The 20547-nt window shown below is 45.0% G+C and overlaps 3 protein-coding genes across 3 annotated transcripts; 2 read left to right on the top strand and 1 right to left on the bottom strand.

Annotated features, from left to right (window-relative positions):
- Window positions 1-266: 266 nt before the first annotated feature.
- Window positions 267-2465, top strand: PtA15_3A596 (uncharacterized protein; the record flags this gene model as incomplete). The annotated part of the gene is made up of 3 exons (XM_053167578.1): window positions 267-626; window positions 1389-1697; window positions 2292-2465. The coding sequence occupies 3 exons, from the start codon at window positions 267-269 to the stop codon at window positions 2463-2465; spliced, it is 843 nt and encodes a 280-aa protein (XP_053018782.1).
- A 6246-nt stretch (window positions 2466-8711) lies between these two features.
- PtA15_3A597 (uncharacterized protein) lies at window positions 8712-10392 on the bottom strand (the record flags this gene model as incomplete). Its single annotated transcript, XM_053167579.1, has 6 exons — window positions 8712-8759; window positions 8941-9468; window positions 9546-9682; window positions 9872-9957; window positions 10021-10169; window positions 10240-10392. The coding sequence occupies 6 exons, from the start codon at window positions 10390-10392 to the stop codon at window positions 8712-8714; spliced, it is 1101 nt and encodes a 366-aa protein (XP_053018783.1).
- A 1238-nt stretch (window positions 10393-11630) lies between these two features.
- On the top strand, window positions 11631-12840 carry PtA15_3A598 (uncharacterized protein; the record flags this gene model as incomplete). The annotated part of the gene is made up of 5 exons (XM_053167580.1): window positions 11631-11799; window positions 11940-12094; window positions 12164-12242; window positions 12309-12587; window positions 12665-12840. 5 exons carry the CDS (start codon window positions 11631-11633, stop codon window positions 12838-12840), a joined length of 858 nt encoding a protein of 285 aa, XP_053018784.1.
- Window positions 12841-20547: the final 7707 nt, after the last annotated feature.

A 20547-nucleotide genomic window follows, 5' to 3' on the forward strand; every position in this document is an offset into this window, starting at 1 on the left:
AACAAGAACAAGAAGAACAAGAAGAACAAGAACAAGAAGAAGATGGAACAGACTACGACAAGCCGAGTAAGCACACACTAGCACTAGCACTAGCACTAGCACAAACGCCTCAGAAGACTGACCCTGCGGGACGAGGACAGTTACCAGGCTACGAGCAGCAGCATGTCGACAGCGCTCATCCCCCGCCAACAAACAACCACACCCACAACCCAGACGACGACGACGACGAAGAGCAGGCTGAAGAGGATGGCCAGTATCCTCGACCGATGAACGACCCTTTCGCAGAGATCGAGGGCCGCTGGAGGGAAGCCAGCAGCAAGGCCCCCAGCAGCTTAAACAGCCAGCTGCCCCACTCAAACGAACACCTCCTCAACCAGCTCGGCCACTTCTCCTTCTCAAACAACCCACACCCAGCCGAGGCCCCCAAGCACGCCCACCCCAGCTTCAACCCACCCCTGTCGATGAACCTGCTCAGCATGCGAAGAGCCGACCACCAGCCCCCGCTCTTCCGCCCGCCATCCTCCGCCTCCGCAAACAAGAACTCCTTCTCCTCCACCGACCTCGCCCTCGACCATCTCCCCCGCACCAGGCTCTCCAGCTTCTCCACCGAACTCGAGCCCATCTCTGCCAGCCCCACCTCCCCCAACTCGCCCTACACATTCTCAACCGACCACCACATCCAACCACAACAGCAACACTACCAACCCCCGCCCGCCTCCAACCCCCCTCGCGCATCGCGTGTCTCCCTGCCCACCTCCCAATGGCCCCCACTCAACCTGTCCTCCTCCTCCTCCTCCTCCTTCTCCTCCTCCGACGACGGCCTCCTGCTCCGAAGAGCCTCCTCCTCCTCCCTCGCCAGTGTCGCCAGCGTCGCCAGCTCGACCAACGGCCTCAAGGCCCGCCGTGGCCTCACCAAGCCCCTCTCCCTATCCCTCGCCGTCCCCCAAGCCAACAACAGCAACCATCATCACCATCAGCAACAGTCTAACGTCCCCCAAGCCCTGGCCACCCCGCTCAGAGCGAGACACGAGACGAACAGCAGCAACAACAACATCAATTCCAAGACCTCCGTCTTCTCGCGCTCCCTGCCCCCCTCGCCTCGGCTCGGTGACCTCGGCCAAGCCCGGGCCCAGTTCGTGGGCATCAAGGCCAACGTCACCGGCGGCCTGTCCATGAAGCGACGCACCTCGATCCCCCGGCTCTCGCTGGGCGGGATCAGCTCGACGGACACCTCGAGGGGGTACGACCCCGTCCGGCTCATCGGCCGGAACAACGAGAGCGTCATGAACACGCCCGTCCAGCTGCACTTCGACCCGGTGGCTGCGGGCGAAGGCCGCCAGGAGCTGATGAGCTCGCAGGCGGGGGTGGGTGGGAAGGGACACATCGAGGTGCCGAGCGAGCTGACGGAGACGTTCCCGTATGAATACGGGCCCAAAGAGGTGCTCCCGGACGTCTTCCTGGGCTCGGAACAGAACGCACGCGACGGCAACCTGCTCTCGTCCATGGGCTTCGGGCTGATCATCAATGTGGCCAAGGAGGTCGAGTGTCCCTGGGAGCCCACCTCGTCCCCCGCGCCCATCGAGCACCTCTGGCCCACGCCCCTCCAGCAGCAGCAGCAGCCCAGGAAACGCGGCCTGATGGTCCGCCCGACGGCCTCGACCCCCAATCTGAAGCGCTCCTTCGAGGGCAAGATCCGCGTCAGTCTCCCCGAACAGCCCTCCCCCCACCACCACTACCAACCCGCCTCCTCCTCCTCGTCGAGTCCGTTCCAGATGAAACGGCTCGACGCCGACCGCAAGACCTCCCGCCCCTCCCTGGACTACATCAAGCTTCCCTGGTCGCACGACCAGGACGGCCTGGCGGAGATCTTCAACGGCTCCGAGGTCTTCGCGCTCATCGACCGCGCTCGCGAACGCAGACTCAAGACCCTCGTCCATTGCCAGTGCGGCGTCTCGCGCTCCGCTACCTTCGTCATCGGCTACTGCATGCGCGAGGCCGTTTTCCATCCTGATAAGCTACAGCTCTCGGGAAGGATGCATGATGCGTACTCTTTCGTCAAGGAGAAGTCGCCCTGGGCTGGGCCCAACATGGTACATCCCTTCTCTCCCTCCTCTCCTCATCCGCCCGACCTCTAACTCTTATTGTTCCTTGAACAGGGGCTGATTTATCAGCTGATCGAGTACGAGAAAGTGTTGTCGAAGGCGCGCCGAGACGTAGTTGAAGAAGAAGACGAAGAAGAGGAGGCGGAGGAGGAGGACGAAGGGCGCGGGAGGATGGACGGGGTGGACGAGGCTGGAGCCGGGCGCGGCCCCGACGCGGCCGGCGAGAGGCAGGCGGAAGGGCGGGTGGACGAGGAGGACGCGGACTCAGAGATGGCCGACCTCGACCACACCCTCCACAACCCCCCCACGCCTACGCTCCTCTACACCCCCTCCACCAACCCGCTCGACACCCTCGCCAGCTGATCCCCTCGGCCCCCCTTCCGTTCCGCGCCGAACGCCGTCCTCCTTCTGCATCGGCTTGGACCGTCCTGGTGATCGCCGTCGTCTGGTTATTTTTCCCTCTCTTTCTCTCGCGCCCTCTGTCTCTTTCTTCCTCTCAATCACGCGGCCGTCTCTGTCTCCTGCCCTGCCCTCTTTCTCTCGCCTCTCATCTCTCGCCCGCGCCCTCTCTAATGCCCCAGCCGCTCCCCCAAACAGACATTTGTTCCTCTCCGTCTCGTCTTTAAACATATACACTATATATATATATATATATATATATATATATATATATATATATATACGATTGTTTTCCGATTGCTGTTGTGTACCAATATTATTCTATTGCTTTTTTGGCTTGCTATGGTTTGAGCAGGGGAGGTGGCTGTGGAGATAGGTGGGGAATATCCTGGGACCAGGAGAGGAGGGGTTGGGTGCAAGGTTTATTGCTTCCTTGGCAGACAATAGATTCATGGAGTCGTGAGGCCTGGAACTGCCCGAGTTTCAGCACTCTCCTGAGGTTTGGGGCGCGGCCCTTGCTGGGACATCCTACTATCCGCGCTGGCATGGTCCTGCTTTACAGGCTTCGGGACCTGCTTCAGCGGGGCAGCATTCGGAGACTTCAGGGCCTTGATCACACTGAGCATGCCCCTCATCCAGCGGCATCCAACTGCACACAGTCCCGAACCCAAATCTGGGCTGGATGTGTTGGAAGCAGAAAAGCTCCTGTTTTACAGGCTTTGGGACCTCCTCCAGCGGGGCTGCATTCTGGGCACCTCGTGGTATTCCTCTCGGCCAGCATTCCAACAGATGTTTATGCGAAAAGTTGCCCAGGAAAGTCACCAGCTTCCCCATAGACACAGACACATAGAACAAATTCAAGAAGCACTTCAGGATTTTTGTATACCCAACTCGGTCATATCAACACTTCCTTAGACAGGATCCAAACCCAACTTTCTTTTTTCCACATAGCCTGGCCAAAGCTATTTCTCAGATCACATTACTCGTTCTAATTGCTGCGAAAAATAGCTCTCGAGAAGACCAGCGCAACATGCAGGTGATTGGGAATACTAGCCGGATGATGCCAAGATCTTGCATCTTGGCATTCCTCATGGTGATAGGCATCAACCCTGTCATCTCAGGGATGGAGCCTCATCTCATCTGTGACACCCACTCTTCTCACGCAAATACCGTCTCACTTTCTAATGATAATATGGGTAAGTCCACACACTTACAGCGAAAAAAAGAAGAATATATTTTGTCTCCACACTGACTTGGGTTTTTCTTCATCTCCTCTATGCCACTTTGTTGTCTCTCAAGAACTAGCAACATCTGCACAACAAGGATTTAAGGAAAGTGCAGGTAGGTTGACCGACTAACTCTCTGATACCATGTTCCACCCAAAATAGGATGCTTCTGACATTTGTATTTCATAAACTGCTTTTATGTTCATACAGGCAACAACAAAGACGTGCTGTCAGAAACGCCACATCATCAAACAAACCTTTTAGGTGTGAAGCGTGGCAGACAGGAAGACGTTCCTGCATCCTATGGTCAAAAAATCTCCATACTACAAGGTAAGATAAGATTCCCCATGCAGGTTCTATTCACTTGTCTAAATACTTGTCAATTGCTTATCAAAATGAAATGTGTTGTGACAGATCCAATTCTTGTGAATTCACCTAAGAAAGAAATCTGCCAAGAACATATCATGACTGTTCAGCAGCAAGAGGCATTGGCAGAAACAAAAAAAAGTATGTGCTCGCATAACGGATGATTTTAGCACAAAATAAGGCCCATTTCCTGAATCTATTTTTGATGATTGCAGAAGTATTGCGAGTCAGAGCACAGCAATCAGAGCTGAAATGGAAGATTGAAAATCTCACCAACTTTGGATGGAAGCTTTCATCCAGGACCAAAGAAATCACATTTCCAAAAGGGTTTTCCAAGCACATGGAAGCTTTGAAGAAAGAAACAGACAGCTTATATGAAACAAAGGTCCTGGAAATCCTAGCTGGTCAAAAAGGATTACTGAAAAAACATAAAGCTTCACTTCCTGACGAAATTGTGGATGTGATATTTCTAAAAATGATACAAGGTCTTTTTTCATTTTATGAGGAAGTTGTAGAGGGGTTAAGATGGGATCCTGTGAACTTTTGGAATGAAAGATCACTGATGTCCAGTTGGAGTGGCCTGATGATTGATTTCTATCAAGATTTGAAAACACTTCAACTAGTACCCCCCGGAACTCTTGCAGAATTCCACAAAGAAGATCAGGGTCACTTGCTTTCAAGTTTTCTCATCGCCAAATACCCTCAATATGATGTGTTGAGCACATATGTGAAATTTGATCTCAGATCAAGCATTGCAGGGGACCGCAACCTGAAGAAAAGCCTGTGGCGAATTTTTCATGGTCAGCCATTTTTCCTCAGGAACTTGTCAATCAAAGGGACAATAAATTGATTCACTTCTCATTTTATCAAATTGAAAGGACTTGATGAGAGAGCTTGGAAGCAGGTGGAGTTCCAACATATCAAGGCTCAATTGATATATGAAGAATCCAAATCCAGTTTTGAAAATTTCCAGACAATCAAGGAGCAATTTCTCACACAAGCATCACTTGACAAAGCCAGCTCGTCATCTGAAGTGAAGAATCTCTTAAAAAGTATAATTCACTATATTCCTGGAGTGAAGCTTGATGGGCATGAGCAAGAATGGGTGCTTATGCATTTCAAAGTGCTGCATGAAATGGAAAATTTCATTGAGAGATACTACCCAGACATCATCTCAAATGAATTCAAACAAGCAATTGAATCCCAACAACTTCAGACATTTAAAGAGCTTATTAGATTGATTTCATGTCTCAATCAATTATTATATGAGGTATCAAGTTCTCTTAAAATCAAACATTTGCCATATAAGACCAAAAGGCCATTTAATCTTGACAATAGATCAATAAAGCTAGAGCAATTGAGAGAAAAGGTCAAAGGCTCAAACTATCTAACTGATTCAAACCCATATAAAAGAATTTCAAACACAAAAGAGGATGGTTTTTCCATAAGACATCAAAAGAATATCAAGCGGATGATGAATGGCTCACAAAACTATGAAAGTTTTGCAGGAAACATTTTCCAAGCAACAAAGATTTCTTTGGAGGAAGTAAAAGAGGCTGTGTGGAGCTCAATTGGCACAGCTGATCACCAGTACATGAGATACTTCATCCAACTCAAGAAACTCAAAGAAATGGAAAAGGGGAACAACAGCGGCTTCTCAGAAATCCTGGAAAAATTGGAATCAATCGCACTCCAAAACTTCATCCAATATAAAGCAGATCTACAGTCTGATGTGCGGCAACATCATGCTTTATTCAGGAAAAATTTAACGAAGATGCAAAGCTACCTTTTTGATTGATTTGAAATTCTTGCTCTATTTTATAATTTCTTGCATCTTTTCACCCTTTGATCACTAATTGCCAAAGTGCTATGTCTCATGATATTTATCTACCAAATATTTTGAAGTCTCAGGCTCCTGCAATTATATCTGAATTCCTCCCTATATGAATATTTCTTTACATGACTCGTTTTTTGTGCTTACAGCTACAGGAATCTACCTGTGTCACTGTGACCAATTCATCACTCCCATATTGCTTATTTCACTCTCTCACACCTGGCATGTGTTTAATCACAAACAATGCAAGAAAAAAAAACTCTCAAATTTCACTCACTGGCATGCAGGTTACTGGGGCGCCAAATTGTAGGGACAGTGATGTGGCATGAGGTACAATACACCAGGAAAATAAAATACTCAGTTGATGACAAGTGACATCACACCAGCCCCAGCCAGCTACCCACAATCTATCCAATATATATCCACTATCTACCCCAATCTCCCAACCATATCCTCAACTTCCAAAATCTACCAAGGAGGTCCTGTTCAGTTTTTTATGAGCCCAACTGATCCTCAGTTCTGCCCTTTGGTACCCAGCTCATACTCAGCTTTTTTGCCCAGCTCATACTCAGCTTTTTCACGCAGCTCACTCTCAGAATTGGAATAAAGCCTTTTGAATAGTCCTTGCCCAGGTGATGCTCAGCTTTGTACTAGTCCTGGCGCAGCCAATGCTCAGATTTGTAGGAGTCCTTGCTCAGCCTTTTCCTATTCCCGTCCCAGCTGATGCTCAGCTTTCTGAGTATCAGCTGAGCCAGGCCAGAGAAAAAGACGGGAATCAGCTTGGACAGAACCAGAGCTGAAAATCAGCTAGGCTAAGGCCAAAGCTGAGCATCAGCTGAGCCACAGCCAAGGCTTATAAGTCAGCTGTGCCAGGTCCAAAGATGATCATCAGGTGGCCGGTGCTAAAGCTGAGCATCAGCTGGGCCAGGGAAACAACTGAGCATCAGCTGAGCCAGGGTAAAAGCTGAACATCAGCTGGGCCAGGGCCAAAGCTGAGAATCATCTGGTTTTGTCACAATGAGTGCTTTGATCCTGACACCTGCAATGTGAGCCCTAGATGTGCTGGTGGAGAGGAGCAGAGTTGGAGCAGTGTTGGAGCTGAAAAAAAAGCTGTGTCATGTCACTTGCCATCAAGTGACTCCTTTTTTTCCTGGTGATAGGGGCAGACCTTGGGAGAGGCTGGAGGAGGAGCTGTAGAAAATCTAAAAACCTCCTAGCCAAACAAACTTTCTGCTCTCACTTAAAATTTGTGATACCACGCAAATCCTTGCAGGAGGGGAGCATCCCACCAGGGGGACTTGTGTGAAGTTAGAGCACCAGTGAGGTGTATTAGCAGCGGTGGGTAGTTACTTTACTTTACAATATTTGACAGATTTCAGTAAAGTAACTACTCACCGTTATTGTTATCAGTAAGGCACAAAAACTAGTATCACACGTAAAGTAGTGTGCAATTTTTTTAGTACCGTTACTGGTAAAGTAATGTGTTGTCAAGCAATAAAGGGCCAAATTTGCTGTGAAATGAGCTTTTATTGCTTTTCATCTTACTCAGCATCTGCTGCTCTGCGCACAGATCTAGTAACTGCCTTTAAAAAATGGCTCTCACCCAATGCAATATCAGTATTGCAGTGGCGTTGCCAGTAACAATAGTGATAATGTCCACCAATTGTTATGTTATTGTTACGTCACACATTGCTGTAGTGATACAGTTGCACACAGCATTCCACTGTACAAGTTTTTGGCCCGGTCCCAAATGTTGGGGCCCAAAACCTGAAAAAAATACAGTTTTTTCACATATTTTTGGGTGGCTGGGACATGGTATGGTGTCCCAGCTATGGCTTTAAACCCACCAGGCACTCCTGAAAGCATTACATGAGAGTTTCTGCCTTCATGTGTGGGTTTAGTGCCCAACCAGGAGGCATAAGTAATGTACTTTTGCCCATATTTGGGAGGTGGGTCCCAAAATATGGGCTGTGAACAAAAAATAAATAAAAAATTGGCTGGACCAAATTGGTTGCCACTTTAGATTTGGAATCTACACACTCTGTAGACTCCAAAAATTTACTCTGTTAGAGTGCTGGACCCCCGAACCAGTTGAGGTTTTTCCCCCCGTAGGCTTAGCCCAACAAGTTTTGCAGGCAGCTCTGTACAGTAGAATGCCGCGGGCAACTGTAACTACCCACTGCAGGTAGGGGGGTTCACAATTGAAATCTACCAAAATTTAGGACACATTTTAAGTTGTTTATGAACATTACTTAAAAAAAATGATCTTTTCAACTGACTGATCAGTGTCACTTGCTGCTGCACATTTTACCAAAGTTTTAAAATTTTGGTCATAAAGGCCTTAAATTTAGCTCCAAAGTTTAGTAAAATTCAATTGTGAACCCACCTGTTGCTTTTCCCATGCCAATTCACAATGTACATTAAGGGCTGCCACTGCGGCAAAGTAGGGGTCAAGGGCTAACTTAATCAAGCTCCTCTGTGGAGGGGGGACGCGGAGGTAGGGAAGTAGCTAAGTTAGGGTCGAGGGTATACATGGAGGGAATTACAAAATACCAATGAAAACAGAAATGAAAGAAAACTTTATAAACAGTAAAATCTCCACAATCTCCGTCAAATACACAGTAGGAAGCAAAGATATAAATTAAAATATTAAAATCGAACAACTCTGAGAGAAACGTATTGTCTGAAGGAAAAGCAATCGTTTCTAGGCCGAAAAGAAGTATTGGGACAATGCTATAACCAAGAGGCTTTGCGGCAAAATCCACTTGGCAGAAGACATCACTGTCAGGTGATCAGCTGCGCTGGCACCTTGAACAGTAGCCCTTCGAGGCCCTGTCGAGTTGAGGGGAGAGGCCGAATCTAAGAAAACTGCATTCTTCGGATTTCCGTGAATCCCAATGGCAGCGACGAGAAGAGCAGCGCTGACGTGCTGAGATCGTACGTATTTGACGGGTTGCGTATCTTGTGTCCAATTCCCGCCGCAATTCCAGGCTTGGTCGCATGATTTATCAACCATGGCGTTGACAGAGGTGTCAATCATGTTTTGAATCTGTGCCTTCATCGTCTGATTGTTGGTTATTCGGTAAAGATAAGCTAAGTTGCGGACATAAACTGATTTGAATCCCTGTTGGTCTCGGTTGCAGCTCTTGTCCGCTTCGCATTGCTCAGCAATGATACCCGACGTATTCGAACCAGCAAAAGTACGGGCGCCATAATCAAAGTATGAAGTCGTCATATCGAGGTATTTCTTGTCTCCTGTTGCTTTGAACATCCACGCGAGGGAACCAAGCAATTGTCCATAATTGTAAGTCCATAGCGAGGTTGACAGCTTTCCACAGTCGTTAGCTTCAAGACCATCATACAGAATGCCAGTTTTCTGATCCCCGATGGCTGATGATGTGATCCAATCCAGGATAGTTTTCGATTGCTCAAAAGCTGTGGCGTTCTTCGTTTGCATGAAATTTCGGGCGCCTTGAGAGATAAATTCCACTTGCGTAATCAGAGACTTGTAGTTTCCACCCTTGGATTCCCGGTTCCTGGACTAGTGAAGCACCGGACCGCTGCAGTTAACAAATCGAAACCAGGAAGCTCATGAAAGTGAAATTTATGATGATTTACCCAATATATTCCGCCTCCACACTTGTTATCATTCTGAGCCCAGACTTGGTCGTAGGTTTTCGTGGCTAGACTGATCCAATCTCCGTTGCCACCCGCCATTTGCGCATTCGGCCCGAAAAGTTCTGCCCCGGTGATAACTTAACAACAAATTGAGTACATTAGCGTAGAATTAGATAGATAAAGTTTCCGCTAACTAATAAGAAACAATGTTATTATATAGATATATTTGGACTTACCAGCCTTTTGTGGAGTAAAAACGTTAGGGTTTTAACTATGTGTCAAATCTAGCGTTTTAGAGCATAGCCATTTGCGCAAGAAATTTCTACTAACGAGGTTGGGCCATAAGATGTCATCATTCCATCGCCCGAGAAATTTTTCCACCACCTGACCCTGGTTGCCTCCGAGGAAGTCACTAGATAATATGCATTAGCGAGCATTTTTTCAATTGGGTTAATTTTCAATCTGGTAAGCTTACTGGGCAGTTTTGAAGGATGAATTGACTAGAGCACTGGTGACTAGATCGGAAAACTGTCTATCTCCTGTGTATTGCGCATAGTCCATGAACATGCCCCAGATCATGCCTGATTCATGCCACGGGGTATCGGTTTGGCTAAACGAGCCATCCTGGGAGAGCCACAAGTAGATTCTCAGTGCGGAACATTTGTCACTAAAACAGTAAAGACATGCAACTTACATAACCGTCAAGATAGGTCAACAGATTCTTAAGAGCTTGAGTTGCGGCATTGGTGAGTTGATTTGTATTTTTGACGTCCAGGGTGGGGGAATATGAAGCTCCAAGGACTGAGTATAGCCCTAAAATGGTAATCAAAAGATTGTATCCAAACATTCTGTTTCGAGGGAAGTATTATTTAAGTGGTGATGGGCGAGTTTTTCCAGGTTTCGAGATGAGGGGCCAAGTGAATTTGGAACAAATGATTCGCGCCTAATGTTTTGGACGGGGTTCAAGCGTAATGTATAGGAGAATATGTACTAACCCGGTAACCCAGCTCTCGATGCCAGCTTGAGCGTACATGGAAGCAATGTGACAAACTTCTGATAGAATGCTGTTCCCAGATACCGACCCAGATTGCCCTCTGTTGATGGCTTCTGTTGAATCGTAAACCAAGACTCGGTGTAGAGTATGTTGCCATTATTGTCGCCATGCTCGATTTTTCCTACATGAGCCGCACATCCTTGGCCTTTCCTTTGATCCGGCTTGTGGGACAGATCTGTCGTTTGGTTAGCAACTGTATATGCGCTATATGAACAGAATGACTCACTTGATACCTTATGACATGATTCATCATCGAAGGAAGATTATAGGAATTATAGGCCTACAGTATTGCACAACTTTTGAGCAAGTTTGTTTTAGCTCTCATTCAAAAAGGCATAATTTTCTTACATTTCCAGGTACTTATAACAAGTTTTGAAAAAATAAGGGATCTTTGTTTAAACATGATTCTGACCTTCATGTGGGGGCTAAGGGATAGGGACTCCAAAGTTCATGTCTTTTGAAAACCTGGTAGAACCTGATCAAAAATCAGAAGCTCTGTGTATCCATCTTTTTCCCCTGGTAAATGGATCCAATTGGCCATTAATATTACTATGATTAAAATACTTTAGCTGCTTGATTGATACCAAGAAATCAAGTATTTCATGAATTCACGCAGCAGGGCCAGGGCCAGGGGCACTCTTCAACTTAAAGAGATATCGTGAAGAATAAAAACTTACAGGGATTGGAAATGAGCAATGTAATACCCAATTTTTACCAGAGTTTATCTCACCTGGAGAACATGTGTTGCTCTTGGTGAAAACGTAGCCTAGCAACTGTTGTTCATTAGGGCGCAGCAGCGCCCAGTGCGCGCCTACACCCTGAGATGATAGCTTGTGAACCTTTGTGAACAGCTGGTCGGGTCCTGGCAGACACCCGAAGAAAACCCGAACCCCTTGGATCAGACCCGCCAAGCACCACCAAGTTCGACCACAAGAATCAAACCAGCAACTTCCTCAAGAAACATCCGCAGACAGACACATCCCTCGATTCCGAATCAACAGCTCTCTATACCTACCATCGAAGCCAATCCAATGGCCGCATCTCCAGCAAACGCAGCTTCGTCCAAACCGAACCCATCCACCGATGGTAAACCCGTTCAAGTCAAACTGGTCTTGCTGGGTGAAGCTGCCGTCGGCAAATCATCGGTCGTACTTAGATTCGTTCAAAACGACTTTCAAGAAAACAAAGAGCCTACCATCGGTTAGTCGACCAACCCTTTTGACTATCATGTCGACCCTCTTCGCTTACTTCGCTCGCAACAAACTCCCTTTGAACATAACAAACTGATTTGCCACACTCTCATCTTGAATAATATGCCAACACCGTTTGATGCCACCCAGGTGCTGCTTTTTTGACTCAGAAGTGTAGGCTAGAAGACAAAATAATCAAATTCGAAATTTGGGACACCGCAGGGCAAGAACGGTTTCACAGTCTGGCTCCTATGTACTATCGAAATGCTCAAGCTGCCATCGTCGCTTACGACATCACCAAAAGTGTGAGCTCAGATGAAATATGACTCTCGATTCCAGGAAACATCACCTAAAATTGTGCTCGGTCTTTATAGTCTTCCTTGGATAAAGCCAAATCGTGGATCAAAGAACTGCAGCGCCAGGGGCACCCCAACATCGTCATTGCTCTGATTGGTTAGTTAGCACACCTGCTTCGTCAACCCATACAATTAGCATCTAAACTCTGGTCTTTCTCCTCAGGAAACAAGCTCGATTTGGTTCAATCAGACGCCAGCCAATCAGCCTCCAATGGATCATCATCATCCACCACAGACGACGAGGCAGACGATGCCACTGCTACTCCTGACAATGCGGCCTCACTCCCTGATTCCGCTGCTGCCAATGCCAATATCTCTTCCTCCTCCAAGCGTCAAGTTGCCAAGGAAGAAGCCGAAGCATACGCTCAGGAGAACAACTTGCTCTTCTTTGAAACGAGTGCCAAAACCGGAGAAGGAGTGGTTGAGGTCTTCACTCAAATTGGTCCGTTGTTATCATTCTTGAATCTGCTTGCAGATTGGTCCACGTGAAACTCATACCACCCGTGTGTTTGTTGTTAGCTGGAAAAATTCCATTGGAGGTTATTTTATCCGGCCGAGGGAGTAACAATGCAGGTGGGAGAGCCGGCGCTGCTAACCGAGGGTCGGGCGGGGCTGCAGGGACAAATAATGGCGAAGACAGTCGGATCAGTCTTACCAACAACGATGAAACAAAGAGAGATGGTTGTGCTTGTTGAATCAAAACGTTGATTCAATGGTTCGTGGCCATTTTTTTCATTTTCACTTGTTGTTATGAAAGTCAAGAGATGTTTTTTATAATTTATTTATTTATTTTTCAGTTGCTGTATTACCATGGAAACCCCGAGTCTCATCCCAGCAGCCGACACCCTGCATTGCAAAGGGTGCTTTTGTACTATGGAGCATCGGCTACTGAAACTCAATCTGACCATCTTTCATGGTGCCAATTTCCAAGCGGTACTCTCTTTGGATCACCTGTCTCTATTTTGTCAATTTTGCCACTATCTTACCCATACATGACACTTTTGTTTCAACCTGTTCTCATATAAACTTATGATACACTTCTGCTCTCCAACCTTTCCATCCGGTCTGATATATCTGTTTAGTAGTACTACCTACCATGCCTGTTTCTCTGCTTTGAACCTTATTTCCCCTTTTTCTTCCATTTTCTTTGTCTACATGAAAAAAGAACCACAAACTCCTCCCTTTCTCAGACTGATCAACATCCACAGAAGGTTTTCCATTCACTTGATTTGTCTTCTTGTGCTCTTGTATTTTTTTACTCAAGTTCTCCCATCTTATCCGTACCTTTTCTTTTCATCAAATTGTGTAGAAACAACAAGGCTTAACAAAGCCCTTCTAATGGAGGACCTGTGGAAACTGTGTACAGTGGGTCATGTAATGTTTTTGGTGCCACATTTTTGAATGCAGAAGCTCAGGCCACAGCCTTTAAGTCATGGGATTGGACACAGAGGTGGAAAAGAAGTTCCAAAGAATGATTATGAAATAAAAAGAAGTTAAAACAAAAAAATGAAAAATGTGGAAATATTTGAATTTCTTGCAAATTTCTCAGAATGTTCATTACTGTTCAAACCAAGGAGGGAAAATTGGAGAGCAAAGTATGACATACAACAAGAATGATAAAATATGAAAATCTTTGAAACCATTTTCAATGATTTTTTGGGTGGATGGGTTATCAACCAATTTCATTTGAACTCAGGGACTGTAGCCCAAATCACCACTAATTTGACTCAATTTATTTTATCCAATAAAAATCATTGGCAATGGTTTCAAAAATGTTCATTTTTTTATCATTCTTGTTGCATGCCATACTGTGCTCTCTAATTTTCACCTCTTGGTTTGGACAGTAATGAGCATTCTGAGAAATTTGCCAGAAATTCAAAAATTTCCACATTTTTCATTTTTTCATTTTTACTTTTTTTTATTTCATAATCATTTTTGAGAACTTATTTTCCACCCCTGTAGCCAATCTCATGACTTAAAGGCTGTGGCCTGAGCTTCTACATTCAAAAATGTGGTGCCAAAAACATTAGATGACCCACTGTACACTAGAGAATGTCAACTGGTACCCGTTTGGCGGTACCCGGCACCCGTGGGCGGGTACCGCCCGCACCCGCCGCGCACCCGCCAGGCGGTGCCGGATGCGGTGCCGGGTGCCCGTTTTTCCGGAAAAAGCGGTGCGGTACCCGGGTACCGCCCCCAAGTACCGCTTTCCCCCGCCGGGTTAATCGGGTAACCCCCGGACCCCCGGCCCTTGGCTCGCTCTGAGCTCCCCTCGATGACTGACAATAGACCGGTCATTGGCCAGGACCGGTCATTGAGGACAGTCCCTGGTGCAATCATCGAGGGGAGTTGTCACTCCCCTCGATGGCAAGTGCGCCCTGGTCGTTGGGGGAGCACCCTCAATGACCATGACCGACCTGTTTGATGACCGGAACAGGTCGGTCATCGCTTTTCTGGTCATTGAGAGGTCCTCCCCTCAATGACCAACCTGTTGCGGTCATCGAGGGGAGGACCTCTTGATGACCCGTCCATTCCGGTCATCAAGGACGGCTCTTGGTGACCTTTTTGATGAAAAAAAGCTGGCGGGTACCGCTGGTACCCGCCTAAAAGACCGCTGGTACCCTAACTTGACACAAGTCCCCCCTGGTGGGAGGCTCGCTGTGGCTGGCCCCAAAGCGGCCCCTCTCGCAGGGAGGGACTTGTGCACAAAGTCAAAATTTTGGCTGAGAAAGAAATCAACAATGGCTGGAGGAAAAATACTTAGCATCACCCAGCCTCCCCCTCAGCTCCTGTGGACCTGCCCCAGAGCCAAATTAGACTTCTCAATCTCAGCTTTCAAATGGCGCTGGTCTCATCTCCCCAATCCTTATCATTTTTGCTGTACTAATGTTTTAAAAATAAAAAAACACAAAGGAATGTAACAGTAAACCAAGGAATTACAACCATCATGCCTTGTGGATATTGGATTCACAAGCCTGCAGATATCTGCAGATCCTACACCTGTAGCCGCCCAATTGTTGCAGATAGGATATTCAATTGTGCATATTATCAGAAAATCCAAAATGGGATCTTCAGTGCAATGGAATATCCACCAGGATTCTCTTGACCTCCAAAAAAAATTCCTTCAATCAGTTTTGGAGTTCATTCCTCAAAAACTTGGGGGAGGGTGCCCATCAGTACTGCCAAGAAAACTGTCTATTCAGTTTTTCTTGTACATATTTTGGTGAATTTTAATTTGTGTTTTTGTGTTTTTAGGATTGAAAATCCTTCCTTTGTCTGCCAGCCTGCAGACATTATTCATAAGCCTCTCCTACGGAGAGCCCTCCGGGCGAGGTCCCCCGGACCCTCCGTTTGAGAGGCTTAGTTAAGCTAGGCTGGTACCCGCCAGGCAGTGCCGGATGTGGTGCCGGGTGCCTGTTTTTGGAAAAAAACACGCGGCTACTGGTGGTGTAAATTATACCCAGGTCCGTTTTGACATTCTCTACTGTACACAGCTTTCAGATAGGTTTTGTTTGGAGGTGCCCAATTGAATTGGAGGTACACAGGCAGAAACTATAGTGCATGCACAGAAGGAGAATGAGTGGTTGTTGGCCACTACCAACTGGACTTGCCATCCATCATTGATCATATGACCAGAGGTGGCAAGTTAACACACTGGAGTAAAAATATAGGGTTGGCCTAAATGAGCCTAAATGAATGCCAATGATCTTTTTGCATGCCAACATTTTAGAGGTTGGTATATTCACACACCAGTCCTGCTCAGAGTCATGCATGAAATCTACAGTTGAATTGAAGCTGAGGAGCTATATCACAATTATCAGCAAGATTTAAGTTTGGTTATCAACAAGCTTGACCTAAACTTGACAAACCTAGACCTTCAATTTCAATTGATAATTGCTCATCCTCCAGTCTTCCCTCCCTCCTAATTCACTGACAACCCTTCCTCTTTTCCTTTCCATAATTCATCTGCTTTTGAATTTGTATGTATCTTCTTTATAAACCAGTCCAGCTTCCCTTCAATCTCTGTGATTCTCACCTTGATCAGCTCATCAATTTGTGGATGTCTTCTTCTTGTTCCAATTTGGCCAGCAGTGCACTCAAGTGCTCCACTTTGGCTTCCTCTCTCAAACAGATCTTAGCTAAGGTTTTATGCACATACACTGTATCCAAGTACATATCATGGGGGTAAACTCAATAAAAATGAACTCACATCCAGTTTCAGCTTTTTCTGTCCATCACCTGTACTCCTTTTGTCATTGATGGATGTTTGTCAGGTAGTTAATGGTTTTATGAACTTCTGACCCAGACTATGGAGTCATAAACTGATGAAACACAAACTAGAGATAAACTCACATGTAAATAAGTGTGTTGAAGATAGCAAGGTTCACATGTCAAATGTACTGTAATATTCTCCTTTTTCTATTTTTTCCTGCTTGGCCCTAAATCTCCAAGATCAAATTTTGGTTGGAGTGGGTATGTTTTTAAACTTTTCAAAGTAAAATTAAGTTTCATCAGTGGACTGGAAATATTTATGAGAAATGCTGATTGTGAACCCAACCAATGGGGTTTTCTCAATAATTGAAAACTATTCACAGCTGGCTGTGAATCTTGTTTGAGTTCAATTCACACTCCTTGGTTTTACATATCATGAGGCAGAGGTTAAAACTGAACTTTCAAATTTAGTATCTATATGAGAAGAGATCTATGGAGCAATCCTTCAGCTGAGTTTCCCAAGTTGGCTGGGTTACTCTGGTCACCCAGGTCATTTTTTACCCAAGTTTCTAGGTTTTTTTACATCAAAAATACCCTATTATATTTCTCTGTATCATCCCATCAGCACATTCCCATAAGCCAGAAAACATATTTTCAGAAAACCATCAGCAAGTTAGCAAGCATGAAATCTGACCAATTGTATGCCTTCATGGTGTTCTTGTTTGCAGTCTACCCCAAAGCAATGCCTGGCTTGGCCCCCAGAAATTCAGAACAAATTTTGAAATTGTGGCCCCAGAATGAATTTAGTGAATTTGATGTAGTTGATCAAAATATTGGCCTGCAGACAAATTTCCCTCCATCACAATTGAATCCACCAGGGGATGGCCAGAAATACCATGAAGACACATCAAAATCATTTGATGCTTCAAATTCTCTATTTCACAGCACCCATGTGGAATCTGGAGGACTGGGAACAGAAAATCAGATGAATTTTCCCCTTAAACAATGGCAGATTCAGGAAGTCCAAGACAGTTTCCATATGTTTGAAACCCCTTATTTAACAAAAAGAAAATCTATCACCCAGAAATCTCCAGAAGAAATGTCTTCTCCCAGCTCAGCAGCTGATTTTTTTGACCCAGATGAATTCTTGAATGTACCCAGTCCCTGTCATGAAATAAGGAACTTGGTATTTGATGATCTTGAAGCATTTCTTGATTCAGATGATGAATTTCAAAATCTATCCAACTCAATCAACAAAGATAAAAAGGCTGAAGCCTTTCAAACTTTTGAAAGAATCTTATCTGGATTTGATAAAAACCCTAAACATTCTACAATAGAGCCTATAACTACTAATATAATGTCCCAGAATGGAATCCTGGCTGTTGGTGGTGGTTTAGAAATTGGAGGAAAGAATCCTGATGATAATGAAATCAATATAAAGCTAGACCAAGTAAAAAGAAACAATCCTGCAAATAAAAGAAAAAAACTACAGCTCACCTGATGCTCCACTTCTTCCTCAAGAAAAAATAAACAGAAGCAATCAGCACAGAAACAAAAAAAAATCTTCTGGAGATGCCCAAATATACTCTAGTGATCCTTACATCTGGATGATCAGGGAAGAAATTCATCCAGAAAATTCCAAAATTTCACCTGAACATAATGCAAAAAGGGATGAAAATTATGTACCTTCACTCAGTGGCCACATTCAAGGGGATGCACGACCATATCTAGAACATCTTATTCCAGTAGAGATTAATCCAGACATAAGAATTCCAAGATTAAGCTTTGATCATGGAATTTTCAATTTGGAAAAATTGAAACCAGAATTCAAAAGCAAAATAGAAATGATGTTCAAATGCAACAATTTTCCTCCTGAAAGGCCACTTGTTATACAGTTAGAGGATTCCTACAGATATGGTACATCTCCAATCATTATGGTAGGGAAATCTGGCACCTCACAATCAAAAATAGAGAGAGCCAAATACTATCAAGATTTGTATACTCAGAGCAGGAAGAAATTTCAAGAAAATCAAGAAACTTGGTACAGATATTGGAGACACCAAACACAAGCTGATTTTAAAGTTGACTTTGAAAATCTTTTTGAAGATTATGGTATTAAATTGAAACACTCCAAAGTTGAAGACATTTACACTGTTTTCTTATTCTATGTGGAGATGATCATTACAATTATACCCTGCCCCACAGAAAAATGGAACAACTGTGAAAAAAATCTCTATCAGAATTTAGAATCAGCAAGGGAATTATTTTTAGAATCAATCATTCCTGGAGAATTGGACTCCAAGTCCAACCCATCTGATTTATGGAATAAGCGGAAACCTGACATGATGAATAAACTGTTAACAAAGCGCCCCTACCATCCATGTATTATTTGGAGCTTTGTGGAGTGCTGGATGCAGAGGCACTTTGAGTGGCTGTGGAATTTTGAGAAAATCCAAGGAGATAAGCTTAGGGAGGATTTCAAATTTTTCTTCAGCTGCATCTTCCAAATTTCAGTTGAGAAACTTAGTGAAAAATATAGGAATATAATTCCTGAAGTTGTATGGTGATGATAAATTCATTTTGACTCCTTCTGTTTAAGTTGATTCATTCCCAACCCTACTTCCTCTTGAAAATTAGACTATCTGTTAAAACTTAAGCAACAATAGTAGAGTATGAGAAACAACTTGGCCAATGCACCTCTCTCCTTCTCATACCTTCCAATTGTGCCTTTTTCCCAACATCCTATCACTCTTTTGTGTTACCGTACCCGGCACATGCAAGGGGTTTAGGGTTAGATAAACTCAATGGCCATAAGGTTGTATAAAATTGATAGCCGGAAGGGAATCCCTTCCATTCCCTTCCAATTGATGTGGTTGCATAACATCAATGGCCGTAAGAGATTTAATGGCCAGAACCGGCCAAAGGGAATCCAGGTTATACAACCTTGACGGCCAGAATGAATTCCCTCTCGTTCATCAATGTTATATATACAACCTCGGCGCCGGAAGGAATCCCATCCACCCATGAAGAGCGTACAGCACTGCTGCCGGTCAAGGCCGGTTATCGCCAAACGTGTATCGCTCGGCAATCTCTACGTTTCACCGGAGCGCGGGATTCACAACAGACAAGTGTATGTGCATAACAAGAAAGAAAATGGAAACTATTATGATTTGCTTGACTTGAATTAACTTCAAGGCAAGCAGATGCAAGAAAATTTCACATGGCATACTTTCTGCGCGATGGCATCCCTCCAAACAAGCCAGGAGTTAAGTTAACCCAGCCCATCCCAAGCTCCGCCCCTGTAGGGGATTTGAGAGCTGGAAGTTTAGTTTTACATAAAAGTTGAGTTGAATTCATGCCTAAACTTCACCAATCATTGTTTTGGGCGTAAAACTCCCTCTTCTGAAGCAGCCTGATGGGTTATTTCAATTTAAAAATTGAATAACTTCCAAACCATACCAGGCCGTATAGTGGAAAACATGATAACCAAGGCTTAGTATTCTTATTCTTGCCTTTCTCCTCACCAAAGTTTAGTATCATCCTTTACCAGCTTGAATCATACATGTGCATCCAAAGACAATATGTGTGAATTTTAAAATGCTGTCTGGCTGTGCAGGGCTGCAAAATGCATCCCTCCGCATGGGAAAATACTGAAACTCACATTTCTTTAGTTTTCTGCCAGAAATTGTGATGTTAAAAAATCAAAAAAGGGGGACACAGACTAATGAAGCTTGGACTTTTGGCTACTGATTGCATATTTAATGAAGTTTTTTGTTGGATTTTTGGAAAATATAAAACCAAACAAAAATAAGGTTCCTGTACTGTACAGTCTCTATTAACCCACACCCCTTGGTGGATTGGGTTAAAAGTTAATATGGGTGAATAATTTGCATATACCAGCCATTTTCCAATTTTGTTGGACAACTCTCTGGGTCAATAAGGACTCAACTGTAGATACCTCTCATGCCAAAAAAAAACCATTGCTTTTTTTTGGAGGGGGGTGCTTTGCACTCAGGAGGGCGCTTATGTGTTTAACCGATACACCTTGTAAAGTGTGACCTCCCAGAGACAGACCCTGCAGGCCCCAGGGTTTCCCCTAGCCCTGGGGCTATCAGAGGCTTTGTTGAGCTTGGAATTGGTAAGCTTTTTGCATGCCCCTTGTTTACTGCCAGCAAGCTAAAAGAATCTCC

The sequence above is a fragment of the Puccinia triticina genome, chromosome 3A, assembly GCF_026914185.1.
Source record: "Puccinia triticina chromosome 3A, complete sequence".
Lineage (NCBI taxonomy): Eukaryota > Fungi > Basidiomycota > Pucciniomycetes > Pucciniales > Pucciniaceae > Puccinia > Puccinia triticina.